Here is a 27530-nt window from a genome sequence, read left to right as displayed (position 1 = left end):
GAAAGGGTGTGATGGGGCAGCCCCTTCTGCAACAGCTGTACCAGAGCAGTGACTTCCTAAGTGTCAGTGCCTGAGCAGCTGAGAGAGAACTAGCCCCAGGTAACTGAATAGCCCTTGAGAGTGACATCTAAAATATTCACTCCTGCCTGAATTAAATCCAGTGGGGGGGCTGGTATTTTCAGTGCCTGCTCTAGTGGCTGCTGCCTCAACCACTGATGCTTCAGAGAAAACAAAAATGCAAAGCAAGGGTGGGGTAAATTGTGCTGGAATTCAGTGAAGTAACAGCCTCAGCGGGCTTGTGTTCTGCTCCAGAACCACTGATCTTCCGCCTCAAGCAAACAGGACGGGGGCTTGTCTTTAGCAGCCTTCTGCTCCATGCAGTCAGCGTGGATACGAGAAGGGAACTGTCCAGTTTATAGGTCACCCTCTAACACACGTTTGTTCTGGGCTGTCTTCCAGGTGCGCCTACTGGGCCTTCACCTTTCTTAGGTTGCAGCTTTCCTTTCAGCAGGGGGCCTTCAGGGGGCTGGGTAATCCCTGCTAGTGCCCATGCTGTGAAATGAAATCTTCACCTTTCCAAAGGCTGACGCCTGCTCCCTGAACAGCTTTAGCTGATCAAGGCTTCTGTGGCAATAGCAACGCTAGATGCGTGCTTGTTCTGACAATAGGCTGTTCCCTTCCATTCAGTCTCTGGCTACATAGGAGTAGCCTGTGTGACCGGTTCAAGAAGGCTGTTACCCTCTCTGGCAGCGGGAGTCCACTTGGGTGTATCATTTCTATCATGCTGGCTCCAATAACTGACCCTGCTGCCTGGAGGAAGGACAGAGTGTAGAGGGAGACTTTTCTTTTTAAAAAGTCATTTGCCCTCCTCTGCCAAACCCTGTCTGATTCCTTCGTCATACCCAGTGTGAACTGTCAGCCTACAGCCTATGCTCCCACTGGCCGCAAGAACCTGAGCATTCTAGGGAAAGAAACCACCCCAAGCAATGGGTGGTAAGAGCCCCCCCGCCCCCCCTTCTGCGGACACAGCAATGCAGGTTTGTATATGAACTTTATTTAGGTATGGTGGGCACCAGCAGGCAACAGGGGTGCGAGAGGTGTGTGAGGAACAGTGTCGGCTCTAGAACAAGTGCCAGATTGCAGGCAACACCCTTGCCCAGTCCATGGGGGTTGCCAACAGAATTCTGCCCTGGAACTGCTACCCCTACCAGCTCCCAGTCAGGCTGAGGCAGCAATGGCCGATGCTGCTCTCCACACAAGTTATTCTCTTCCTTCCTCGCAGCACCAGTTTGGTGATGCTGCCAAACCATCAGAATACAATTTATTTTCCAAAGGAACAAGCTCTCTGTGTTACTGACTGTACCTCAGCAGGGAGTGCTACTGTGTTCCTACTTCCAACCCCATCACCCCCTTTTTAAAGGGACGGAGATTTGCATGAAGCCAAGGAGCACTATGGGCTTGTGGGGAAAGGGGGCAGGAAAAGGAAGCGGGAGCCTTTGAAATACCTCTAATACGTGCTACTGCATAAGCAGCACGGTGGGTACCCTAAAGGGCCCTGCCCACAGAAGCTACAGGCCTTCCTGCCCGCTGAAGGCAGGAAACAGGCGCTCAGCAGAAGCTATGGCACTGAACGGAACATGTTCCCAAATGCGCTGTCCCAAAGCAGCCTGTTGCAGCCCAGTACTTTCAAATGAGGCAGCTTTTGCCACGGCCAGAGGCAGCTGGCTTAGGTGAGTCCTAGCTCCGGGTGCAGCCTGCCTATCTGAACCCACTTCCGCTTTAGAAAGCAAATGTGCTGCAAGTCATAAGAACATAACTCATGCAAACAAAGGGTGCATCCTCAAACAGCATTTGTGTACATGCAAATTAAAGTCTGGCTTCTAAATCCTCTCATTTCCCTTGTCTCTGTGCCAGCGCCTGCCAACCCAAGGCGCTAATGAATGTGCAGCATTGGCTATAGGTGCTGATGACAACACAAGCAGCCCAGCCCTGGGGGAATTATACAAGCCCCTTTCTTCCTTGTGTCTCTGGAAAAGACCCCCCATTATTTTCTGAGGCTCATGCTGGGTGATCTTGCAAATATTTTAAACTCAAGGGGGCTTTGGGCTGGCAGTAGATTGACACAGGGCCAGAGTTCCATGGGGCGCACTAGCTGCTTTCAGCTGGTTGTCAGGTGGGGGCAATCCTACAGGTCCTTGGTCTATTCCAACATGACTGTTTAAATCAGGCTGTTCACTCAGATCTAGGGCGTGCACAGATCTTCAGTACCTCATGGCAGGCTACTGCGGGACACAGACAGTTACAGCTCACAGGCAAACTAAGAACAAATTTACACCCTTCAGGAGCAGGCAGGCTTGAATGGGGAGTGTACAAGATGGGACAGAGAAAGGGAATCCTACGCCCTGTGCACCATTATAACAGGTCACTTTTCCTCCTGGAAGTGGGCAGGATTTTATCAGCTGGACTGAGCCCAAGCGCCTCATTGCAAAGCTGCATCTTTGTGCCAGCTGCTTAAGCTGTGGTGCTTTTATAACAAACTACAGTCGCTGCAGCTTTCACTGTCCTCCAGCCTACTGTCTTCCACTGCTCCTGAAACACCTGACTGCCCCTGAGACCTGTCTCCAAAACCTCTCTGTCGTCCAGCTGCATCTGTCCCATAATCTCAATGCCACCTGCTGAGGTTTTCCTAGCGGGAGACTCAGCTAAGGCCAGAGGTGTGAACATCTCACCTGTGGACAGAAGCACTGAATGTTGTTAGTGTAGCACACCAGCATGTCAGGTTCCCTAGTAACTCATTAAGGCCTCATGAGTTTACACCAGCAAAGACTGTATGTTGATAGGAGGCTACGGATGCTGCTTCCTTCGATGTGAGTGGGTTATTGGCCTCTGTGCATTTTAAAAAGGGGGGTACCTGCCCCTATATATTAATGGCACAAGCCCCATGCGGTATGTCAGGTGTAGCATATCAAATGTGTAATAGGGATCTACAGCCAGCGAAAGGCCACAGCATACACCCACCCTTCCCTTTCTATCTTCCTTGTTCTCAGAGGGGGCAGCTGCTCTCTGCAGCTTTGTGTTTCCCTCTCTGGATTTTAAGACAGCTGAATGCACAAATACAATTTAGGGAGCCTGCGGCAACTTTTAATAAGGCAGCTTGGCCAGCCTTGCTCCTGGGTGTTTCCAGCAGGGGTGCAAGGGGAGCATAATTTCCACTCTCTTATGGGTGTAAGCACACCTCATGCCCTGCCAAAGGCAGTATAAGCTCCAGGCCTGAGCTAAGCCCAGTCATTTGCTGGAATTTAGTCTGAAACAGGCTAAGAAGAAAACTGTTCCCCACCCCCACACACAGGATCACTCCGTTGCAGAACTGGGGTGACCAAATTCTGTTCTGCATAGGCTTTACAGCCCATTGTTCCCCAGCCTGGAGCCTGCCATTTCTGCAGCTGCAGGCAGGATGCTGCACAGGGTTCATACCTGTGGAAGGGTAGTTTGTGAAGCAGAGGGAGCAATAGCCCATGTAGGAATTACAGGTGTTTACAGCTTCCTTGTCAGGACCCCCAGCAGGGATTAGCACAGACCTGTTACTTTAAAAGCGAAAGCCACTGTGCAGGCCCCCTTCTGAGTGAACAGGCTTTAGCACTTTTTCCCCTTTAATGACAAGCACAGAGTCTACCTTCGCCTCTCTGATGGAGGCAGCCAGCTCTTCTAACACCACTAAAGTTAACTGCACACTCTAAAGCTGGGAAGGGGGATCTCCGATCATTCATGTGTTATCTGAAGTAAAACAGGTGCTTTTTGAGTGCTGCAAATTCCTGGGGCGGGGCGGGGGGCGGGGGAAGAGAAATAGCAGCCCCAGATCATCTATGGATGCCTCTTTCCTACTTAAAATACCTTCCCCTCCTCCTAGGCCAAGCTTGCTCTCATCAAAGACCCAGACGTGGCCCCACAACTTCCCGGAGTCCACAACTTCACTGAGTTCTCTTTTAACACTTAAGTAGCTAAACCAGGCAAAATATTTGGTTCTCAGCAGCAAACTTATCTTAAAACCAAAAACACTGAAAAATAAAAGCACCAGCTGAGCCCTCTAAACAAAATCCTCTTCCGCCCAAGGCCGGCAGGTTCAGGCCTTACGCTTGCCGTAGCAGTGCCCTGGGCGAGGTTAGAGTAATGCTGCAGCAGAACTGAGAGCTATGCTCAGGAACCTGTTGCTAATGGCAACGTACTAACAGTTTATTGTCCTCATTTAGTGCACTCAGAGAACGCAGAGACTAGCTGTAAGCAAGGAATATAACAGGCTTGGGTGGCTGGCTAGTTGCCTTACTGTGCTCAGCATGCATGCTGTAAACAGTGTTAGCATTCAACAGTGGGAAATTCAGTACAAGGTTATTGGAAGGAGACCCCCAAACAGCAGCCATGTTAGCAACTCAGATATTAAACACCGCAATAAATAAAATAATTCTAAAAGGTACAGTGTGCGTTTTCAATTTCTTTTTGCCCAAGGATAGAGTGAATGGAAGAGACTTTGGCTGAAAACGGATGGTTCTGTAGGAGTAAGGGGGAAAAATGCAGCTTCCTCTCTTGCACAGAGACAGAAAACAGCACTGCAAACCTTCCAAAGCAAAACCCACTAGTGCCTTTGTGCTGACCCGAGGCACTCGCTCCACAAGCGGACAGAACGTTAGCGAACGAGAGAGTAAGATCATTACCGTCTAGTACAATCAGAGTGGAGAAAGGCTGGATGTGACCCACACCATGCAATACGAACTAAGTCCAGTCAGCAGGCGCTGCAGTTAAGCAGGCATGGTCCATATCCACACCAAAAAACTCGGTGGAGTGGGCGTGGGGAAGGGACTGCTCCCTATGTGCTTTTCCCATATAAAAATATAACTTAAAAAAAAAAAATACTGGCTTGAGAGAGAGACGCACACACACACACGGCTGGGCAACAAAGAAGAGCAGAGCAGCCAGTGCTAGGGGGTGCCACAGGGTAAAGACGCTCCAGTGGTTGGAGTTTAGACTACACAACTACACTCTGAGTGGTTGACTTGCAGTGGTCAGATCCCTTCTGCCTAGCGGTTCAGTTCCTAAGTCATCCCCTCTCTGTAGTGACAACTGCAGCCGCAAGGAGTGAGAGTAAAAGGAATGGGTCACACTGGAGAAATGGGGACAGATTATTTTTCCTCCTACAGTTTTAAAAAAAAAAAGAATAGCAATCTAATCCTCCTCCTCCTCTTTGCCCGGTGACTTCAGGGGCTCGCACGCACACACACAGCTCCTCACAGACACTCGGCCTCAGAAAAGCAAGTTTGGAACTGGAGTGAGACTCCCCCAGACGGGTCCCAGGGCTAGAAGGTTTTCCGGTGGATGGCACGGGCTCCATCTTCTTCATATTCCTTCTTTGAAACCCACATCTTCTTAAAGGTGTCCAGCGAGGCCAGAATAGAGCCCCTGGGGGGGAAATAAGCGAGTGTGTTAGCAGAGCAGGACAAGCCAGTGGCTCCTAGCACAAGTCTCATTCCCTCCAGATACACCTCCAGCTCCCACGTATGAGCTCCGGGCCACTGTCATGAGCTGAGCCCCATGGGGCTAATCCCTGTACAGGCACAGACGGCGAGTTCCTACACGTAGGGCTCACAACCTGAACCCCCATCTGATTCAGCCCCCGGCTGGTTACATTGAGCTTCCATCCAGGGGGCGGGGGTGCTGGAACTCCACCGGCAGCCAACAAGCTGCAAAAGAGAAGCGCTACCAACAAAGTGGGTTTTCTTATTTCAGCGGCACCTTTCATGGGCACAGCAGAGTCTTATTCCACTTTCACTTACTGGTCTTCAGCAGCACGACTGTCACTGGAGGAACTGGTATCAATAGAGAGAGGAAACTAGCCCCAAACTCCAGCATCCAATGGCCAGCTCCCACTGGCTGGGAGAGATGAGAATGGGGGACCAGGGAGACCAAGGAAAGCCATGTTGCTTTGCTGGGGTGCAGAGGCTGTATTCTGACTGTCCTGAGCCCAGCATGGTTTTGTGATGAACCAGGCCATGGCACGGGATAAGGGACAAGGCCAGCACCTGCTCACAACACACGGGGGGCTGCCCTGGCTCTCAAGGTAGCAGGGCCCACGTCAGAGCTGTTCAGTACCTACCCGATCCACGTGGAATACAATCTCTCCTGAGGAGCTGATATCTGAAAGGAGAGTCGGGGAACGTGGGTTAATATTGTCCCAGGACACCAGCTGCTCCCACCCGTCAGACACAGGGACAGCTCTGCCCATCAAGCTGCACTGCCAGGAGATGACCATCGGTTCTAAGAGTAGCCAGTGCAGGGAAGTTCCCAAACAGCTGGAGTTGGTCTGAAGGGCAGGAGAGCAGCTGGCTATCTAAGGGGTGCCAGGATGCAGTGCCTGTGTGCCACCAGGCAGAAGCAGGCCAGGAAGCCTGGAGAGGAGAGTGCCCCTACCCTTATTTTGACGTCCTTGGGTGCTAGTTTCTTCACTTCGCTTAAGAGTCGGTCTCCGAAGCCTGCACAGAAGAGGACACTTGCCTTTAGTTTGGGCCCCGCGCATGGCCCTTGACCAGGTACTGCAGTGACGCATCACACAAAACACTGGGGGGTGATGGCCCTGCCCGACCACTGAGCCCAGGCCTGTAAAGGCCCTCGCCAGAACTGGGCAGCCAGCAGAGCACAACAGAAAAGGCCCTGATGGGGAGATGCAAGGGCTGTGTGCGATTCACAGAGCTCTGTCGCTCGATAGGTGTACAGCACCTAGCGCACTGGGCCCTGACCTTGGTTGGTCCCTATGCACTAACCAAAAGCAGGCCAGCAAGAGCTCCTGCTCCTAGACAACCTAGGCCCCCCTGTTCCTGGCCAGGATCAGAGGAAAGGCTTTATCTAGGCAAGCGAGAAGACAAGCGGTCCCTGGGGATAAGGGAGAGATCTCTGAAGGGCGAGCTAGGTCTGGCCTCCTGATTCAGTCTGGTCGAGTCTTCCCAGCTACACAGCTCAGGAAGGGGGAGTACACACGTCCTTCCCACCAGGTCTCATTCTTCCGGGGCTGCCAGGTGGGGGGCAGGGAGGGTCTACTCCTAGCTGCAGGAAGAGACCAGGAAGCAGATCCCAGAGAGTTTCACCTTATCTGAGGGCTGGACTTGGTCCCCTGTGTGGAACAGCCCTGCCACAAAAGCAGCCCCATAAGCCTGCGGCCCTCCCAGAGCAAAGTGGGGGAAAGGCAAGCCTGGCTGTCACTCATTCCATTGCAAAGCATTCTGGGAAGAGTCTTGTGGCCTTTATAAGGCAAGCTCCCTGCTCAGGGACTAGTGAGGAGGTTTCCGCTGAGGAAGTGGTTCCCGGCAACCCCTGGGAAGCACAGATCAGGAGAGGTCCAGCTACATATTAGCCTTTGTAGCTGGACTCTTCTTGGACTGTCAGAGTTCTTGGGAATTCTACTCCAGCTAGGAGCTGGTTGCTCCAGCAGTGTAGTCCCCAGGTGTGACATGCACCTTGGCTTTGAGTACAACCTCTCCCTCTGTGTCCCATACTGATGTGGGCAGGTACACGCAGACCTGGAGGTAACTCCCCTCATTACACATGCTCAGCTCATGTGGGCCGGGGAGCAGGTGGGAATTTTAATAGCCTCGGCACCAAAGTAGAGATTGAAAAGGGGCTTCAGGACGTGCACAAGCCTTGCAGGGATTTAATAACAAAGCTGCCCTAAAAGGCTGCAATGGAAGAGCAGAAAGAGCCTAGCTCTTCAGTGCTTTCTCCAGCTATGGCTCTGGTAGGGTGGGGGGAAGGAGGGAGTGGGAGTGGGATGCCTTGAAGAAGTTTCTACTTCAGTCTACAGAAGCTCAGGAGGGATTATCTCAGGGAACACAGGGGCCTGACTAGAAGTAACGGGATGAGACGGGATGTTGATAGAGCTTCGGAGAAGAGAGTTAAGTCTCAGGCTGTGGCATGGCCTTCCCAGGGAAGTGGAGGAGTCCCCATTGCAAAGACAGGCACAGGCTCACTCCAGCCCTGGCCCCGTGAGAGCGGCTGGAGGGTCTAATGCGGCTTTCCTAGGATTCCATGACATCGCGCCCCACCCCTCCCAGGGGAATTCTAACGAGTCAGGAGCACCATCTCGGCACCGTGCCCCATCTGAAGGCAAAGAGACCTTTGAAGAGCGTGGAGCCCCCGGAGAGCACAATGTTGGAGAAGAGCGTTCGCCGCAGGTCCATGTCAGATTTCTGAACAGCAAATACCAGCACCTCATGCAGCCCCTCGCACTCCTCTCCAATGAGGTCAGGCCGGAACAGTAACTCGGGAGCTCGGAAACGGGCAGGGCCGATCTGCAAACAGCACAAGAGACCAGATTAGCACCCAGTGGGGCACAAGATAGCATGGCCTCCGTCTACATGGCAGAGTGGTTTAACCCTTCAATGGCTGAAACATCAGCGAGCTATAAAGAGATTCTCAGACCTCCCAGAAACTCATGATATCATTGACGCCCTGAGGGGCTGCTCCCTTTAACACACACACACCCCACGTAGCTTCAGAGGATGGATGGCTGCAAAGATCTCATGAACATGAGACAAGGCTCAAAATGCTGCTCAGGTACTAAGTAAATTACTAACACTGCTTTATAGAAGGGGGAACCAAGGAAGCAACTTGCCACAGCCCCACAGCAAATAAGCAGCAGCGGTTGGAGCAGAAGCCATAGCTTCTAATTCCACACATGGTGCCTCAGGGCAACCTTGCCCCCACCCCATACTCCCTTCAGCCCTTGTCTGCAAGGTTTCACCTCTCCCGTGCTGCTAAAGGAGCTAAACCTTGTAGGTTGCTGCTGAATCCGCAGTGAAGTGAGACCCACTCGCCCTGTCCCTGACTCTGCACCAGAGGTCTCTGTGTCACTCCAACAGCAGGTTGTGTGCCATGAGCCAGGAACTGCATGTGTTTCTGGATCATGACGAATTTTAACAAGCAGTAGTCGTACAGTAATTCTTGGAAGGACGCCATTTATAAGAAACCATTTATCAATGGATTCAAGCACTGCAGACCTTTAGAAAGAAACATAAGGAACTATTCTAGCCTTTTACAAGAAAAATCCTGTCCCTGCTGCAGCTACCTTTCAGCAAGAGCTTCTACCAAGCCTCCAGCAGCGAGAGGAACAGGACATTATACTAACACTAGCTTTCTGTGAAGAACAACGTAAAATTTCTCCTCACACACCTCAATAGTGCTTCCATCAGGCAGGTAATACTGGGCTTTCTCGGTCTCTAATGTCTCATCCTTCTGTGGGTTTATTGACAAGTAACAGGCACGCTGCAAAGAGAACGGACGCAGGTGAGCTGGGCTTCTAACAAAACATTCTTCTGTGGGGAAACAGCAATTTTCAGTGAGTACCTTCTGCTGGGACAAACACAGATTTTGGATCAATCTGAACCGAAATGTTAGTTAGTTTGCCCTGAGAGCCACCGAGGTGCCCGACTCTGGTCCCCGCTTCCACAGCTGCACTCTGTCTCCTATAGCTTAACCACTACAGGGCTTCTTAGGAAACAAAACCATATGGTTGTTTCCAAGCAGAACTTCTGTGAACTTCTTGTTCTGCAGGAAGCTTTGCTGTTCTGACTTGGTCCCAGTTTGGGACCAAACACAAATGTTAACATTTGTGGTTTTTTTTAATTTTTCCTCCAAGTTTTAAGTCTTTAAGTCATACTCTGGGCACATTTCCAAGCTTTCCTCCCTAACCAGGAAGGAGAGACGGTTTTTTTTTTGTTTACATGATAGCAGAGTCTCCTGTTTCTCCCTCATCTCCACAACCTGGGTCTTTAAACTGCGAGGCTCAGGATATAGAAATCGTGACCTGGCAGTCCCTCCTGTTGCCTTGATGAAACCAAATAGCAGAAATCTCACTGCAGCCCCTGCTGTTTGCAGGAGAATGATGAATTCTGGCATCCCTTCATTGAACCAGGAAATACTGGGGAGGGAGAGCAGCAAATGTAATGTTCTCGTACGTGCTAACTCTCCTCTCTCCCAGCCTTGTTAGCGAGGCGGGTCAGCTGCCAGTTTGGGCTCCTCTCCGTTTTTGTTCCAGAGTTCAGCTTTCAGCAGGGTAAGGTTCAGAAAATCACCACGTCGGTGGAAGACGGTAAGCCTGACAGCTGGAGTAAAAATTCCAATACAGGCGGATTGATTGCTTCATTTTCTAAGAGGCACAGTGCACCAAGGAATCTGGCCACTTGTAAGGTGCAACAGACCACCTGTTTGGAAGAACATGTGTCTCGCTTTTCCTCACCCCATCAAGCCCAGCATCTGGCTAGACCTGGAAGCTGCAGAATGTCTTCTCTTCTACCGAGCTAAAGCAAATCTTTGACATTATCTCACTAGCCACTGAAATACCAGCTCTTCCTACCTTATAATCAGCACTCGCAACACAGAAATAATACCACCACAGGCAATGAACAACCTACAAAGCCTCACAACTCCAGAGCTTTGTGCGTTCTGCTGTCATCCCTCACTGTGGAAGTGCTAAGCAGCTGCACCTGAATTTGACTCCTAAGCCACAAGGCCGTTTATCTTTTCTGACTCTCTCTTGCTGGCAGGAGATCAGACTGAAAAACCTCTCTGAAGCCAGGCACATGCATCTGTCTCAAACCAACTGTGCGAGCAGCAACTCTACGATGGGGATTATGTAGCACAGTCATTATCCACCAGAGGTCACTACACAGCAATGACCATCAGAAATTCAAGGACCCTGGGCGCTGATCATTACAGCAATAATCTTGCAGTCTGAACGTATTTTGGAGCATTTCTGTGCTAGTCAGCTGAGCACTGAGAGAGTCAAGGCCTCCCCTGAACTCAATCAGCAGGAGTCTGTGTAAAACTGCTGGGTGAGGTACAAAGCTATTGCTAAGAATCAGGCCTGTATTTCAAATATGCACCTTCCCCCCAAGTTCTGTCCTTTTCTTTGGCAGAGATAATCTGACTCCTCGATGTTTCTATCCAGACAGTAGCTCAGATGGCTCTGGTTAATTCCCTGAGTGTGCCTAGCAGCATTTGCTGGTAAGCAGAACAAAATACCCTGGGAGGGGCCCCTGAGAGAAGTGTCTCCTGTTCTGGCACTGCGTGTTAAATGTTATCATCGCAAACAGCGAAATAAAACCAGGCGGAACATTTCACACTTCTTGTTCTATCTGGCATGCATTTAGCCAGTCTCTCTCCTTAGAGCATTACTTTAGCGCTAAGGGACAGTGCCCCCCGGCCAGCCCTGGAGCTCTGCATTTATCCGCACAACTGGTAGAGCACAGGCATCGTCAATGCCAGCGTCCCCCAAGCTGACTTGCCCAGGTATTTCAGCCCTGACAGGAAGAGCTCCTCTGTCAGAATCAGAGGGAAATTCAGGCTCAAAGACTTGTTCAGTTTTCAGGGGCCCCAATGCCAAGACTGCCATCAAGGAGTTGCCCCCTGAGAATCTGCACCCCACTTCATAGACTCCCTGGCTCCTGGTGCTGAAGTCACCCCCGATCAATCCCAGAGAGCAGGGCACCTCTTTGATGGTTTTGACGATCTCAAACTCCGAGGATGTGTGGAAATCATAACCTTCTTTCCGGAGATAGAGGCGAAGGAAGCGGGACACATCGCGGCCAGCGATGTCAATCCGCATGATGGAGTGAGGCATGGCAAACCCTTCATAAATCGGAACCGCGTGGGTAACGCCATCCCCCGAGTCCAGCACCACGCCCGTGGTTCTCCCAGTTGCGTAACTGCAGGAAAGGAGGGAATGGCCGTGTGAGAGAGGCAGCGAATTTCACAAGCATCACCTGGGCTTGTACCTGGCACAACCGATGCTACGTTTACCCAGATGACAAATAATAAAGCAAATCAGAGAGAAACCAGTAACTGCAGAGTAATTCAGCTTACTTCTGAAAAGGGCAGTTCTACCTTTTTTAAATTAGTGTTTTAAATTCTGAGAACTCCGTTTACTTCTGGCAGGGTCTGGGGTGGTTGTTTTTCAGTACGATTTTACCAAATGTAATATGAATCTAAAGCAGTGGTTGTAATCAATACATACGCACGTTGGTAAAGGTAGAAAGTGAAACCAATCAGCCCATTTTCATAAGTAAAATGCGGAAAGTAAATGATCTGAATGAAGAATGCTAGATTAGAGTTAAAAAAATGCATTTAGCAATCAAGTGGGTTACTGACAACAAAGAGAAGGATTTGAAAAGAAATCTAATTAGTCCCAGTGTCACTGGTTGATCCATTTGAAACTGGACAGTGCACAAATGTATAAAGCCTGTTTGTTTACATGGCTTTGTACAGGCCAGGCCAGTGATCCTTGCTGATGAAGTCTGACAAGCTTGTCTGTGGCCGCCCCAGTCATACACAGCAGTCCCTGCTCACCCCACTTCCCAAAATGCCATCTCCAGAACAGCCGGATGGGCAGGAATCATTGTCAGGCAGCTCTGGCACCTCAAATTACCTAGAGAGTACTTCTGGAAGAAAGCATGAGCCTGGAGCTCTCCACCACAGGCACAATATGGCTGCAATTCCAGGCTATACGGAGAGCTAGTCCACTTTGGATACATGGGTCTTTCCCCCCCGCACTGCTGCCACCAACAGCTGAGCTCCCCCAAGGATAACCACCATGGGGCACTAGCTTAGTCAAGGCACCAGTAACCACCAGCATTTTAACCACCAAGAACCACTGCTGCTGGCAGATCTAGATGACATGGGAGTAAAGTTACAAATAGCCATGAGATCCTTGCCCTCCTTTACCACAACACTCCCTACTCAGCATGGCACACTGGTTCCTCCAGCCATGATCGAGCCTGTGGGTTAACAGAGCAGGGTCGTCTAGCTCAGGCAGTTGAGGGTCCTGGATCTTAAAGCAGAAGCCCCAGGTTCAAGCCCCACAGCTGACATAGGGTGCAGCTTGTGTGGGGATTTGAGTGTGGGGCACATTGTTACTCTAGCAATGATGGGAGAGTTTTGTTTTGGTTTTTTTTCTTCCAGAAAACAGCTCATCAGGGCTGGACCCAGACAACTCTGAGGGGCTGGGATGGGCAGATCTACCTCCTTTGAAATAATCATCCTCCAAAAGAATGGCTGGTTTTCAAGGATAACTGCGCCTTAGTGTTACTTCTGCCCATCCGCTCAGGCTGGGCAGAGAAAAGGGGAATACTTACAGGCTGAGCACAGCTTGCATGGAGATAAAAAGCGCCGGTACATTGAAGGTCTCAAAGAAAACCTCCGCAGCTCGCTCTCGGTTCTTCCGGGGGTTCAAGGGAGCCTCCGTCAGGAGCACAGGGTGCTGGTTTAACAGAGATGTCACAGAACTCAGCAGAGAGGATTGTACCACCACTATGAACCACTGCAGCCGGGAATGCTAAATTGTGGCTAGCTGTCTCCCCATCACAGGCTGCGAGTTTCCCTACACCTTAGGGGTGGGGAGCAGGATTGCAAACTTATTTCAGAGTAAGTGTTTATTTGTACCCTTTTGGAACCACAGGGCTCTAAATAGCACTGTGGAGTGAAGTTAAGGAATGAAGGAACACTGCCACCCTGCGAGATCTCAGAGGCTGTGTTGATCTCCCACTGGAAGGGCTGGCAAAACCTCATGCCTTGGGCCATTTCTAGAGAAATTAAACAGAGCCCTGGGGAGGACATGCTCTGCTGAGGATAGGCAAGATGACCTAATGGAGCTTCTCCCATCCATCTACCCAGAAGTCACATCCTTAAGTTTCCAGCAGGGCTGCCTTAAACACACAATCCCTGACTCGAGGCTGCAGGCTGAAATTCATTACCATACTGCAGATACACTTCTAAGGCACTTACAGGGCCATCTTGTAGCGTTTGCCCTATTTCTGAACTCCCTCTCACTCCAGAGAGAGTTCCCAAGCTTTACTTCACCTTCCTTTTCAACAGGCTCATTAGTAAACACAGGATGGCTACGTCTACACGTGAAGCCTACATCGAAGTAGCCTATTTCGATGTGGCGACATCGAAATAGGCTATTTCGATGAATAACGTCTACACGTCCTCCAGGGCTGGCAACGTCGATGTTCAACATCGACGTTGCGCAGCACCACATCGAAATAGGCGCAGCGAGGGAACGTCTACACGCCACAGTAGCACACATCGAAATAAGGGTGCCAGGCACAGCTGCAGACAGGGTCACACGGCGGACTCAACAGCCAGCTGCTCCCTTAAAGGGCCCCTCCCAGACACACTTGCACTAAACACCACAAGATCCACAGAGCCGACAACGAGTTGCAGACCCTGTGCATGCAGCATGAATCCCCCGCTGCAGCAGCAGCAGCCAGAAGCCCTGGGCTAAGGGCTGCTGCACACGGTGACCATAGAGCCCCGCACAGGCTGGAGAGGCAGCGTCTCTCAACCCCCCAGCTGATGGCTGCCATGGAGGACCCCACAATTTCGACGTTGCGGGACGCGGATCGTCTACACGGTCCCTACTTCGACGTTGAACGTCGAAGTAGGGCGCTATTCCGATCCCCTCATGAGGTTAGCGACTTCGACGTCTCGCTGCCTAACGTCGAAGTTAACTTCGAAATAGCGCCCGACGCGTGTAGCCGCGATGGGCGCTATTTCGAAGTTAGTGCCGCTACTTCGAAGTAGCGTGCACGTGTAGACACAGCTGATGAGTGATAAAGCACACTGGAACCATTAGAAGCACCAAGCCTTGCTCAGAAATCACAGGGTGCTGAATTCTGGGGAATGTGGCCAGGGGCTGAATTCTGGATCATCAGTAAATCTGTACAGGTTGAACCTCTCTCATCCTGCACCCTTGAGACCTAACCGGTGCCAGATGGGAGAATTTGCCAGACCACAGGAGGTCAATATGGCCTAGCAGCATTACCAACACTTCCCCTGCTGACTGGGTTCTTAGACGACATTTAGGGGTAAATTACAGGTAAATAACAGCACAGAACACTGAGAGCCAGGACTGGTGGCTGGAAACAAACTAAGGGTCCACAGGAAGCTTGTCTATACCCACGATATGTTGTCATCTGTCTGACTAAAATCGTGCTGGATTATGGATGTTTCCAGACGAGAGAGAGTTCCAGATGAGAGAGGTTCAACCTGTAGTGTCAGCTTAGCCGTGAGGCATTGTGCTTGGGTCCCTTTTGGCAGAGGTCTAACGCAAAGCAATGATCTTTGATTAGTAAGCAGGTGCATTTCGAAGTTGTGTGGGGAAAAGCAGAGAAAAGGTGCCAGATCTGCCCCACAGCTCACACACTTCACAACAAAGCCCTGAGACTGTGTGGAACATGGCATCTCACCTCTTCTGAGAACGTCTGAAGCTGGTCCTTCGAATATACATACTGCCAGATGCGCTCCATGTCATTCCAATCCTTCACTATGCCATGTTCCATGGGGTATCGGATTGAGAGCAGCCCTCTGTGCTCCTAGCCACACAGAGAAGACCACACAAACATGTCTTTCAGCAAGAGCTCCAAACATGGACCTCACTGCCCATTATTACCGACCTCACCTGTCTTACAAATGCATCTGTTTATGTAAGCTCCAGGGAACAACAGAATTTCTGTATTTAATAAGAAATGAGAGGAGGAATTTTAAAAGGCTAGGCCTGTAAACTAACGACCAACTCCTTTCTCACAGTAGAATTCCCAGGTTATAAAAAATATTTTTTATATTGACAGCACATTCAGATCTTGTATTTATACAGCACCTTCCAGCCTTACAGGCTTCATAAACTAATACAAATAGCTACAAACTGGTATGTTTGCTGCTCTAGTTCAGTGTTTTTCAGCCAGGGATACGTGTAACCTTGGGGCCACACCGTGGTCTTCCAGAGGGTACATCAGCTCATCTAGAGATATGCCTAGTTTTACAACAGGCTGCATAAAAAAAACCCACTAGTAAAGTCAGTACAATCTAGAAGTTCATTCAGACAATAACTTGTTTCTGCTGCTTCATATGACTTCTGCTGAAATGGAAGTGCAGTATTTCCATTCCAATTCATTTATTTGATAATAAGATGGTAGAAAATCAGCAAGTTTTCAGTAGCAATCTTCTGTGATATTTTGGCCTGGTTTTGTAAGTAAGTAGTTTTTAAGTGAGGTGTAAATTGGTGGTACGCAAGACAAATCTGTCTCCTGCAAAGGGTACAGTAATCTGGACAGGTTGAATGGACACTTGTTTCAGGACCTCCGATTACCTTAGGACCCTGTTTCTCAGCCGGTGGTACACGTATCCTCAGGAGTACGCAAGAGAAGTCTGGGGGTATTTACATTTTTTTTTTTTAAAAGGGGTACCTTATAAAAAAGTTGAGAAACACTGATCTAGTTTATGCATGACAGGAAGCTGTAACAGGATGTGCACTGATCTTTTAGGAGTGTCTACAGGCCAAGTTCAGCCTCAGTCAGGGTTATTAGGAGGGCTGTAACCTGGAGGGATTTATGGGACCATGTGCCAGGCAATACAGGACTATATTTGGCGAACCTCTTGCTCTGGCTATGGAAACAAGCAGCAACACAAGATCTGGTATCTAAAAGTCTTAACCCTGAGAGATGGGGATCCAGCATGAGCAGGACCTGTGTGCTGGCTGGAGAAAGGCCAGGAATAGGAGGACACAGGGAGGAATAAAGTGAGCAATGGAGGTGACTATGAGCTAGCTTCCTGCTCCTGGGGCTTGCAACGTCAGGGTAGGAAGACCACCACCTCCATCTTCCGCATCAACAGCTGGAGGGAAGGAAAACACTGGGCACTGCTCAGACCTGCATCAATAGGGATGAAAGAGGATGTGTGAAGGATCGAAGTGTTTAGTCCAAAAAAGTACTCTCTTGCTAGGGCCAGAGCACTAAAGAACTTACAAATAAGATCAATTGGCCTACGACAAGAAAGAGACTGCACATCAGAAGGGAGGCAGATCTAGAGTGGAAACTGAGGCACTACTACACCCAATGACAGATGGGAACCTGCCACCAAATCCCCTCACTCCCCAATGAAATGCAGCCACCTCTCCAGAGAAGGATGGCAAGTTGTTTAACAGCCCACAGCGTCACCACACAACTGCCAATGAATGTTCTATCCAACTGAAAACTGCAGGGGAGATTAGGGAGAGAGAATGTAATTATCCAACTGGAATCGAGACAGGACACTGGGGAGTGGAAATCCTGCTCTAGGAAAGGGCTGTGAACTTCATAACAATCATACGAAATCAGGACATTAGTTTCATGCCCCTTTTGAACGGGATATATTATCTCAAACACTCCCTTTCGAGTGGCAGAGAGAACATGGACAGCAGAGTAAGAAATCCCCAATTCCTGAGTGAATGCAACGTGCCTCGAGCTGACACAACTAATGATACAACCTAGGGGCAAGGCACAAACATCGTCTTGCTGCAGGGAGCACCATCGGCTGGCAGGTCTACACCAGTCCCCTTCACAGCTGTTGAACACTGACCTCTACTAGCGCAGTAACTCTTCTCAGCTGGGAACCACAACAGCCCACGCAGACGCATGGGTATCCACGATAATCAGGTGCTCTTACCTCTGCTTTTGGCCCAATGAAAATGTCCCCTTCTAAAGCACCAGCCATGACACGGACATGCTTTGGTCTGCCCACACTGCAATGGAGGTCACATGTGAGTCTCATGTAATATAGTATATATACACCTGAGCACTACCTAGTCAATGCTTCTCTCACCCCTGAGGAGCTATAGCTCGCAACGAGCGGGAGACTAATTCTTGCACAGAGCACAAATGCCTCCAGGAAAGAGCTGGTCTGGGGAGCTACCAGCGGCAGTAGGGCGCAGACATGTGGATATAGGATCCTCTCTCTACCGCCTCCCATTGACTTCTATGGACATTTTACATGGGTAACCGTGGCAGGACTAGGCTCAGAACAAAAAGGTATTTTTTTTACCATTGTGGTTTTGTCTTCTCAGTTTTCCAGAGCAGCCCAGTTGGCTCAGTAACAGGATGACCAATGTTTGTTAAATTAATTCCACCTTTGGTCTCTTTTATAGTTCTACAAGCAGTGCCTGGAAGCTCACAGGACTTGACTCAAAGTGGTATACAGATTATCCTTTGCATTAGCAATGTCAGGCCATCTCAAAGCATTTAACAGTACTGAACTCAGCTCCACGACACCCCTGGCAGGAGGGTATTATTAGAGCCCTGCGTGGATACAAGTTTATACCCCTGGATAAAGATATCTGTGGACATAAGTTGGTACCTGCAAAATTTCAGGGCTCTCCCAGCAACTACACTTCTGAAAGGAGCAAAAACTGGTGCTGCTGCTCCCATGAGCCAGAGCCGTGTGCTAGCAGCTCCTCTGGCGTGGCTGTACCACCCTCAGCCTTGCCCCCATCCTTTCAATGCAGCTGTCTGCATCTCCTATTCAGGTGAGCACCATGAGCCTGGTGCTTGCCCCACTGGGCAGGGCTGAAATAGCCATGCTAGAAAAGCTGCAGGCATAGTGTGCTGGCTTCTGGAACCGGCAGCTCTGCTTTTGATTCCTTTTGCCGCTGTGGTTCTGCACATATAAAATGGTATCAGCGCAGCTCTCCATACTGTACTTTAGTGGCAGAGCCAGAAGTAACCCCCCTGCCCAAATCTAAATTCCCCAACCCCTGCTTGAAGGATTCCTCCCCTCTATGTAGGCCACAAATGGCCTGGGGTGCTTGGAGCAACTCTAAAACCCCACCAGAGTTACCTGGACACTTACTAGTTTGGAAAGCAGTACTTCGGTATCTGATCACCTGCAAACCCTGCCTTGATCACCCCCGAGCCCTGTGGGAGGAACAGAAAAACGTGTGAAAAACAAATCAAGACTACCGAATGTCAGTCAACACGGCACTTGTGCTCAGAGCAACTTCAAAACAAGGTGCATGGAAAACAAAGCAGGAATAGACCTTCCTCTCCCTGGGTAATGAAATCCCCCCAAACCAACTTCAGGCAAGTCCTCTCTCGAGAAGATCTGCCATGTAGTATGCTAAAGTGATCCTTCAAGGGGAGTAATTTCCACCCTCCACTGACAACACCTTGCTGTGCAGGCCTGGAACGTGGAAGCTGAGGAATGTGAGAGGAAGAGCATCAGCTTCTCTGGGCCGTCATGCTGGTGCACCGAGCAATCCCACGACAGAGTCTGCTACAGATAGCTGATTATTTTAGAACCAAACATTGCCACCTGTTTAGCGTCAGAAGTATGCTATGGGCTCACCTGCCATTAGAAACGAGCCTCAGCCTCAACAGGCTTCCAGTCTAATTAAAGCAATATGGAGGGTGCAAAGCATACAAGAATGCAAATAATTCAACGGTCGACTTTAGCAAAAGCCACGTCAGTTTCGTTTCTTAGAAGCAGGGATATAAAAGGTTAACCCATGAGCATTAGGCTTACTGGCAAACTTAATGGTTAACTGGACCCCAGAGCAGCCTGCCTGGCTAGCAGGACCCAGCAGGCAGGCAGTACCATTTCCACAGCCAGGCTGGAGTGGCCCTAGCCCTGTCTGCAGCAGATAGGCCTTCCTAGAGCAGTCCCCACCATACCTGGCCAACGGACCCCAGCAGCCCACAGGGGCAACCTCCGTTAACAGTTAAAACAGGTAACTGGTTAAAAGATTAAAATGACATTGCTTAACTGATTTTCACATCCCTACTTAGAAGGGAAGGAGGAGGGTTCACAGCCCTTTCAGACAAAACCTGCCTTAAGACGGGATTTGGAGGCAGGGATGGACGCATGGCTGACTGGGCCAGGGCTGGGGGGGGTTAAGGTGGGAACATCACATAGGTAGGAGACAGGAGTCAAGGATGGGAGAAGCAGCCACAGGGATATACTCTTTGGGTCAGGGACAAATGATTAGCTGTGTTTATACGACATTTGGGACAGTAGAATATTGGTCCTGGACTTCAGTGAGTTTTAATAGGTGCTAAGGGGACAGTAAGGAGCAAAAGGAAACAAGAACAGAGAGCAACAGGGAGCCGAGTTGCACAGGACTTTGGATGAGAACCCAAAGGAAGCCAGTGAGAAGAGGCTGGACACAAGGACAGCTGAGAAGGCAGGTTGTTTGAACGGGGAGGGAAGGGCAAGGAGACACTCTTCAAAGCAGCGAAACTCAATAAAACGGCCATGTACAGTAATTATATTGGAGCCCTTTGAATCTTTGGTGACAATTGTGCTGGGCAGCTGACCTGGAGCGGCAGAAATCTTTCAGACCAAACAGCTAAATACACTTCCCCTTGTGGGTATTGTCAGAGTACATCCTGGGAAGCTGGTTGCCTCCCACAATCACGGCACATCCTCTCCCCTCCTCCTCCTCCTCTTCCCCTTTCTAGGGGGATACCATCTTGAAACAAAGAGTGACGCCTCAGAAACCCCCAGGTTTTTGGTATAAAGAACAGACTCTCACATGCTGTCTGAGAGCCCACGGTCAGGTACTGAAGGTTTGCTCGCTCAGGACACCGAAAAGGAGCTCTGTCACAGACAGGCGTGCAGTTTGAAAAGAGAGAGGGGAGTGAGACATGTGACGCACACTGAAGCAGAGTGACTCCAGTAGCGGGGTTCTCTATTCACCTTCAGCCACTCCACAGCAAGATCTCTCGACGTACAAATCAGCAGGACTGTTCTAACTGCCAAACAGGTTCCCATACTCCCAGTGGGGCTCTTCCCCCACAGATCTCAAAGCATCCCAAAAGGCAGGTTAGGATCTCTGTCCTCAGCTTCCAGACAGGAAGGCCGACAAACTGATTTGCACAAAGACACGCAGAGAGTCAATGGCAAGCTAGGAATAAGACTCAGGTCTCTTGCCTCCCAGGCCAGTGTCTTATCCCTGGAACCAGGCTGGCATACTGGCTGTCAGCCCCACCCTGCCATCAGAGTGCAGTTACGACATTGTGTACGACCCTCTGCTCTAAGACCTGCTCATGCCTGGAAATGATCTGTGAAATAAGAGGTGGGGTCAGCCTCACGTGGTCTCTTTTCTGATCACCAGTTTTAAAGCAGAGCCATTATTCTAGTCTGCAATAACACCCTCCTGAATTTCCTAAGGCAACAGCTTTAAGGGCTATATACTTCACAAATACATAATTTCAATCCTTTGCTATTCAGTGTGGCAAAGAGCAGGATATTTAAGAACAGTAAGGTGGCCTTCTCCAAAGAGTTCTTATTTGATATCGGATGCTAGACACCAACTCTTGATACCAGCATGCATGCTCCAAGGAAGCAGTTTCAGGAGGACAATGATGTTCCTATATGACCTGTAACAGAAACATCCTCCTGCCCATCAATCAGTGGTTCCCAGCAAGTGATGAATTTTTCACTTATTAAAAAGTTCAAAAATCATTTGAGATTCTTTGTTCTTCAGAAACATAAATTGGGTGTTGGTGGATCACAGGGTCCTGCAGGACCGGGCACGAACACAGTGGTACCAGCCACTATGCCTGTTGTAATCATTAGCCATTTCTCTATTATGAGAGAAGCCAATGCTTTCCAGGCTATTTAGTTTCCCCTATAAAACATCTTTCTAAAACAAATCTACATTTATGAGCACAAGGTAGGAGGATCTATCTAATCTTTTCTCACTATCCCTTTAGATCCACACAGAAAATAATTTAAGTGGTAAAAAGGACACTGCTAAGTTAAGACTCATGGTTTTAAAGGAAATATTTGAAGGATTTTGATGTCCTGGAGTGCAGGTAATTTCAAGGAACGTGATGGAAGCAATTTTAAGTTCAGCAAAAACACATGGCCTCTCCTCTGGCTACAACACTGCCCACCAAAAGCATATTACATTTACTAAGATGGATATCTTCGTTCAGTTATTCCAATTGGTTCTGCACTTTAAGTATGAAAAATCCCCTCAAAAGACTGTTTTAGAAGCCGCAGAAATAATCTCATGGAAATATTTTGTTTACAATACCTAAGCTTTGGGAGCAGGCTACTCGATCATACCCCTTTTGCCACTGTTGTCATGGACTGCACTACAAATTCACTAATTCTGAAGGGGGCTGAGGTCTCAATAAACATGGAATGAGCTGATATATTAAATCTACACTGGTCTCACTCTCAATGGTATTAATACAATTTTCCCTCTTACACTTTCATTTTAGAAGATAATCTTTTGCTAACATCAACTGCATGAAAAGAAATCCACTCAAAGAAACAATAGCCAGCAGTGTTCTCTATCTTCATATTACAGTGACAAAGTTCATCCTCCTCTCTCAGATCGGACCTTACATAAAATGAAAAATACGCAGAGATCAGTGGAGTTGCACTGACTGAGGCCCCTCCTGTCAACTGATGTAGTTTACGGTCACCAAGGCCACCCATCCAACTATTTCAGCAAGGCTCCATATGGAGACAGAGATCTGCAACCACAGAATGGGGATCCAAGTCATTTACAATTTACTTATGGGAAGGAGCAGGAGTATTAAGCCAGTCTTGTGCAGCAACCTCATTCTCCAGCCTTGTACAACTAACCCTCTGTCCTGGAAACATGAGGGAGTATACAGGCTGGTAGTAAACAACAGTAACAGGTAAGAGAAGACACTACTACTAGGTACAAGAGGACCGAAACTGGGACTCTAGATCTGTTCTCAATTCTTACTGTCTCATTTAACATGGCTAAAACAGGGATAATAGCCAACTTGGTAAAGCTCCTTGAGGCCCTCCGATGAAAGGCACTACAAAGAAGTGCAGAACAGCAGTATACTGTCCACACTGTTTCCATTTTCTCTCTCCCCCAGCGTTTACCTCTATCACCCAAACAGTCTGAAAATTGCAATGTCACTGTAAGAGCCTGGCCTGGGAGCCTTGCCAGTGAGAAATACTGATCTCACAACATAAATTGCTAACTTGTTTCTCACACGTATACCAGGGAAAATTCTCCATTTAACTAGTCAGGGATAAAGTGAAATGAGATATGCAAGGATGGCTCTTTATTCCTTGCTTGACTCCCAACCAGCACCTGCATACTATTAGCATTTAGTGATATTTCTTTTGCATTGCTCCTGTGTCCTTCATCCTTGGAGCTCAAAAGCCTTTTACCAAGGTGAGTAAGTACCACTATCATTATTTTATTGATGGAAAAGCTAAAGGATTGAGGGACTAAGCACTTTGCCCAAGGTCACACAGAGTTAGCTGAATAACAGGTAATGAGAGGACCAAACTGTGAAGTATGGATCAGGAGATCAGAGTCATTTACCATTTACTTATGGGAAAATTTGAAGGGTTTAAATGTGGTATTTGAGTTTAGGATAATCGCTCAACGAGGGAAAAAGCCCAGGCTTACTAAAGCAAACTTTTGATCTAACATCTAGCTAGCATCAGTCCCCGATCCTGAAGTGAATCAACAACTGTGGATGGAAAAACCCTGAGAAAAACTATGGCAGGAGCCAAGGGAAATTTGAGAAGTCTTCCTTGGAGTGTAACAAGAATCATGCCTTCCATCCTGACACATACAAGGCACAGCACAAATATATTTGGAATTACTTACTGGGAAAAGCATGGAGTTCAAAGAATTATGAAAGAGTTCAAGTGATGTGTACAGTTCCAGCTGACAATTGGGATGGATAGTAAAAAACACAGTAAGATGGAGTTAGGAATCACCCAATACAAGGGCACACAGGCGAGGATGTTTAGGGCAGTCTTAAAAGGTCTAAAGTTGCAAGGTGCAAGAAAACAGGAAGTGTGTTCAGAGCTGCAAAGCAAGAAAGCCCTGTTTATTACTGCTTTGGTCAAAGATCATGGAGAAAGATGAGAGCACAGGCAGGATCCTTCCCAGGACATATGAATCATACACTTTGTTGGGACTATTGGCATCAAGGGCCTGAAGGGAGGAGACCGTGTATGCGACTCATCGTAATGCATGAGGCTGCCCCTAAATCATCCCCCAGTTCCTCTCACCCTTACTGAATAGCCAGCGTTGCTGGGACTCCCCACAGATCAGAGCGCACGAAACTGCTGTCTGCATGGGACTCCGACGCACATCACTGAGGCACCCAGACGAGCTCATCTAGAATACTGAGGTGTCACCCAGAGATTAAAATGCCTAATTCCAGTCTGGTCACAGGTGTCCTGGCAGGGCAGGGCAATGGACCATGGAGTGGGGGGGGGTGGGGGGGAATCACCTATGACAGACGGCTATAGTAGCCAATCTTCACAGGGACCTTCATCGGGGCGGGGCTCGTCCCGAACGAGGTAAACGACAGGGTGTGCCCCGCGAGTGACAAAGGAGAGAGCCAATCAGGCCATCAAAACACTACAGGGCCGGGCACCTGCGCGGCGAGAGAACCAGCAGGTTAAGGTGAGCCAGTCTCCGGTGATTAGCAGGCGTGGGAGCCAATGAAAAATAGGGGAGCGCATCATGCCCCGCCTGAAAACAGGACAGGAGCGAGCAGCGAGTGCGGTTGACGCATCGCTGTGAGTGGGAGGGCCTGAAGGCGGGGTGGGGCTGAGGGGATTCGCCCGGGGAGGGGGAGCGGCGCGCCAGGGCGGGGCCCCGGTAACAAAGAGATGGCGCTAGCCAGGTCTTCCCCACCCCCCTTCCCGGTGCCGGCCTGAAGGGGCCAGGCCCCGACTCACGTTATCTATCACCACAGGCTGGTTCGCGATCACATCGTAGGACTCCATGGTGGGGACACGCCGCAGCCGCCAGCCAGGGAGCGACAGCCCGGGCCGCGGGGCGCATGCGCGGAGACGGAGCGCGGGGCAGCTTGGGTGCTGCGCGCTTTATGAGCGGTGCATGATGGGAATTGTAGTCTGCGCGTGAGGGGCAGGTCCACAGGCATGCTGGGAATTGTAGTCAGGTGGCGGGTTCTGCTCTGCCTGGGATGCTGGGAGCTGTAGTCTCTTGAGGGGCGGGGAGGAGGAGCTGGGCGGGGGATGTGTTTCACACGGGGGTGGAAGGGGCGCTGCGAGGTTACTCAGTTGGAGGACACTGCAGCAAAGGGCTAGCAGGCCTGTACCACCTCAAAGACGAACCCATTTACTGATTAGGTAATAAGCTTTTGGGAGTCTTAAACTTGCTTCTCACAAATGCTCCTTACCCAGTCAATAAGTGGTGCTGCAGGACTGCTTGTTTCTGGTGAAGCTTCGGGCTCGCACGGTGACCCCCTCTCTGCAAGGGAGGGCCCAGCCAATCCCCAGCACTGCTGGCTGTGCCAATGTTTATGGTCCCCCCACCCCAGCCAGCACAAGGCAGCTTCTGTGTTCCATTACTGAGAGCAGTCCTGCTCATAGGATGAGATAGGGCGGCCCCCACAGGCCCTTGAACTTCTAGGGACCCTGCAATGGCCCCTCCAGCCTCCTATGGATGTGGGTGATCAGTCTGGGGAGTGCCTGGGGCCGACCGGTGGGAGGTGGAGGCAGCAGGGGTCACCAGAAGATGGTGTGAAGACCAGGTCTTGAACAGGGGTCCAAAAAGAACTGGATATATTCATGGAGGTTAGGTTTGTCGATGGCTATTAGCCTGGATGGGCAGAAATGTTGTCCCTGGCTTCTGTTTGTCAGAGGCTGGGAATGAGTGACAGGACAGGTATCGCTTGATAATTAGTAGTTCTGTTCATGCCCTCTGGGGCATCAGGCATTGGCCACTGATGGAAGACAGAAGACTGGGCTAGATGGTCCTTTTGGTCTAGGGTTACCATACATCTGTTTTTTCCCCGGACATGTCCTCCTTTTTAGTCCTTAAGTCTCCATCCAGACGAGTTTTTTTTAAATATCTAAAAAATGTCCAGGGTTTTGACAGGGTTAGGGGAAGGGATGCTGCCATGAGCCTAGATGGTCACATGTTCCAATCCCTCTCTTTACAGTGCAGGTGTAACCCACACACCTAGGTGTGGTTCACTGTCTCATGTAGGGGTACCTAGACCACGTCACAGAGAGAGAATGAGGGTGCTCTGCAGCCTTGGTTGGCAGCCAGCTGGCCTTTAGCTCAAGCTGTAGAGGCACCTGCACTAAGCCCCTCAAGTCCCAGGTTTGAGTCTGCCTGTGGGCACTTACACAGGAACCTTGTAGGGGGTCATGTGACTGGAGGGAGCTGGGCAAGGGGAGCAGTGGCACAGTCCCCCCCTGCAACCCTTGCTGCCATGAGGGCAAACCCATGGGGTAAGAGGGAGAAGCATGGAGGCTGGACGGGAAGCACGCAGTGTTGGGCCATGTGGACCTGCCCCACCCACATTGCTGGCAGTGGGAGGGTAAAGTAGGGGCTGGGTAGATATAGCCTGTGGGATGCCAGTGAGGCTTGGCTGCGTCTGGGCTGCTTGCTGTGCAGGGGGTTCTGACTGCTGCCTGTGTGATACAGCTGGGTTGTGCACCCACAGAGCTGGAGGTGCTTTAGGTTTCCTCCCCAGGAAAAGGGCTAAGGATTGTCACAAAGCACCCCTCCTTGCTCACCTATCACACTGCACTGCACTGGAATGCAGTTAAGCAGAAGGAGGAAAGAAAGAGCAGGAAATGTAGGCAAAAGTCAGGGAGGGAGTTTGTCAGAGTGATCTTGCCTCAGGTCATCTGCAGCAAGAACTACCAGCTTGTTACACTGTGGGTGACGTTCCAGGAGCAGTATGTAACTGCCCTCAGCTTTAATACAGAGGTGCAGCCTCTGAACTCAGCATGCAGTAGGGCCTGATAAGGGGAGGAGAGGTGCTCTCTGGGCCCTTTAGGGGGAAGAATGGAGCCCTGAGAGGGAGAATAGGGAAGGAGGAGGATGTTTAGATGCAACCCACATACCTAGCAGTGTAGTTCGCTGTCCCATGTAATGGCATCTCTATCACTTACAGCGAGAAAGTCTGTCCCCTTTACAGCCTTAGCTGAGAGCCAGCTGGCTTTTAGCTCAAAGTGTAGAGGCTCCTGCACTGAGCTCCAGAGGTCCTAGGTTTAAGTTACATAGGATGCCAGGTAGCTTCACTTAGCTTCACTCCCATGGACTAGCAGAGCCTCTGGCGTCAGGCAACCACAATGATCCCTGATCAGGGATGACAGGGTATCTCCCTCTCACTCTGAACATCCACCATGCAAAAGAACAGGGGGACTGTTGCAAACTGCCAGACAGAGCTGAAGAAGTGGATCTGCCCCACCAAAGCTCATTACCTAATAAATTATTTTGTTACTCTTTAAATCCCTACATGATTGCTGGTTCCCCCCCAACCTCAGCCCTAGCTAGTGTAAGCCACCATGGGGGACTGGGGGGAAGAAAGAGCCACCACTGAGACCAGGGGGTGGGTCTCCTGTAGCCTTAACACCACCCCCCTTACTTGTGCAGGGATGCTCGTAACCACCAGGAGTGCCCAGGACCTCTTGGTAAGACCTGTACAAAAATAAGGCTGTAGAATGTACACCTGAGGGTACTGAGGGAATTGGCAGAGGTCATTGCTGGACCTTTGGCCATTATCCTTGAAGACTCTTGGAGATCGGGGGAGATACCAAATGGCTGGAAAAAGGCAAAAAGGCAAAGGTGCCCATCTTTAAAAAAGGAAAGGAGGACAATCCAGGGAACTATAGACCAGTCAGCCTTACCTCAATCCCTGGGAAAATAATGGAGGGGATCCTCAAAGAATCCATTTTGGAGC

At 49.9% G+C, this 27530-nt stretch overlaps 1 protein-coding gene across 1 annotated transcript; it reads right to left on the bottom strand.

The window, feature by feature from the left end:
- Window positions 1-1038: 1038 nt before the first annotated feature.
- Window positions 1039-24665, bottom strand: ACTR1A (actin related protein 1A). The gene is made up of 11 exons (XM_074999258.1): window positions 24547-24665; window positions 18694-18758; window positions 17515-17590; window positions 15282-15407; window positions 13167-13291; window positions 11525-11741; window positions 9208-9300; window positions 8153-8327; window positions 6457-6518; window positions 6143-6183; window positions 1039-5448 (listed from the first exon to the last, which is right to left on the bottom strand). The coding sequence occupies exons 1-11, from the start codon at window positions 24592-24594 to the stop codon at window positions 5346-5348; spliced, it is 1131 nt and encodes a 376-aa protein (XP_074855359.1). The 5' UTR covers window positions 24595-24665; the 3' UTR covers window positions 1039-5345.
- Window positions 24666-27530: the final 2865 nt, after the last annotated feature.

The sequence above is a fragment of the Carettochelys insculpta genome, chromosome 7, assembly GCF_033958435.1.
Source record: "Carettochelys insculpta isolate YL-2023 chromosome 7, ASM3395843v1, whole genome shotgun sequence".
In the NCBI taxonomy this organism is placed as follows: domain Eukaryota; kingdom Metazoa; phylum Chordata; order Testudines; family Carettochelyidae; genus Carettochelys; species Carettochelys insculpta.
The sequence above is the reverse complement of the archived record's forward strand: the minus strand, read 5'-3'. Positions and strand labels throughout refer to the sequence as shown.

Bases quoted from the DNA above. Each gene is read 5' to 3' on its own strand.
- ACTR1A (XM_074999258.1), bottom strand. From the start codon at position 24,594: ATGGAGTCCTACGATGTGATCGCGAACCAGCCTGTGGTGATAGATAAC. The intron at 17,591-18,693 runs GTAAGTGTCCAG...CCTCCATTGCAG, and splicing joins AAGTACTGCTTTCCAAACTA to TGTGGGCAGACCAAAGCATG. The intron at 13,292-15,281 runs GTGAGATGCCAT...CTGTTAAACCAG, and splicing joins TTCAGACGTTCTCAGAAGAG to CACCCTGTGCTCCTGACGGA.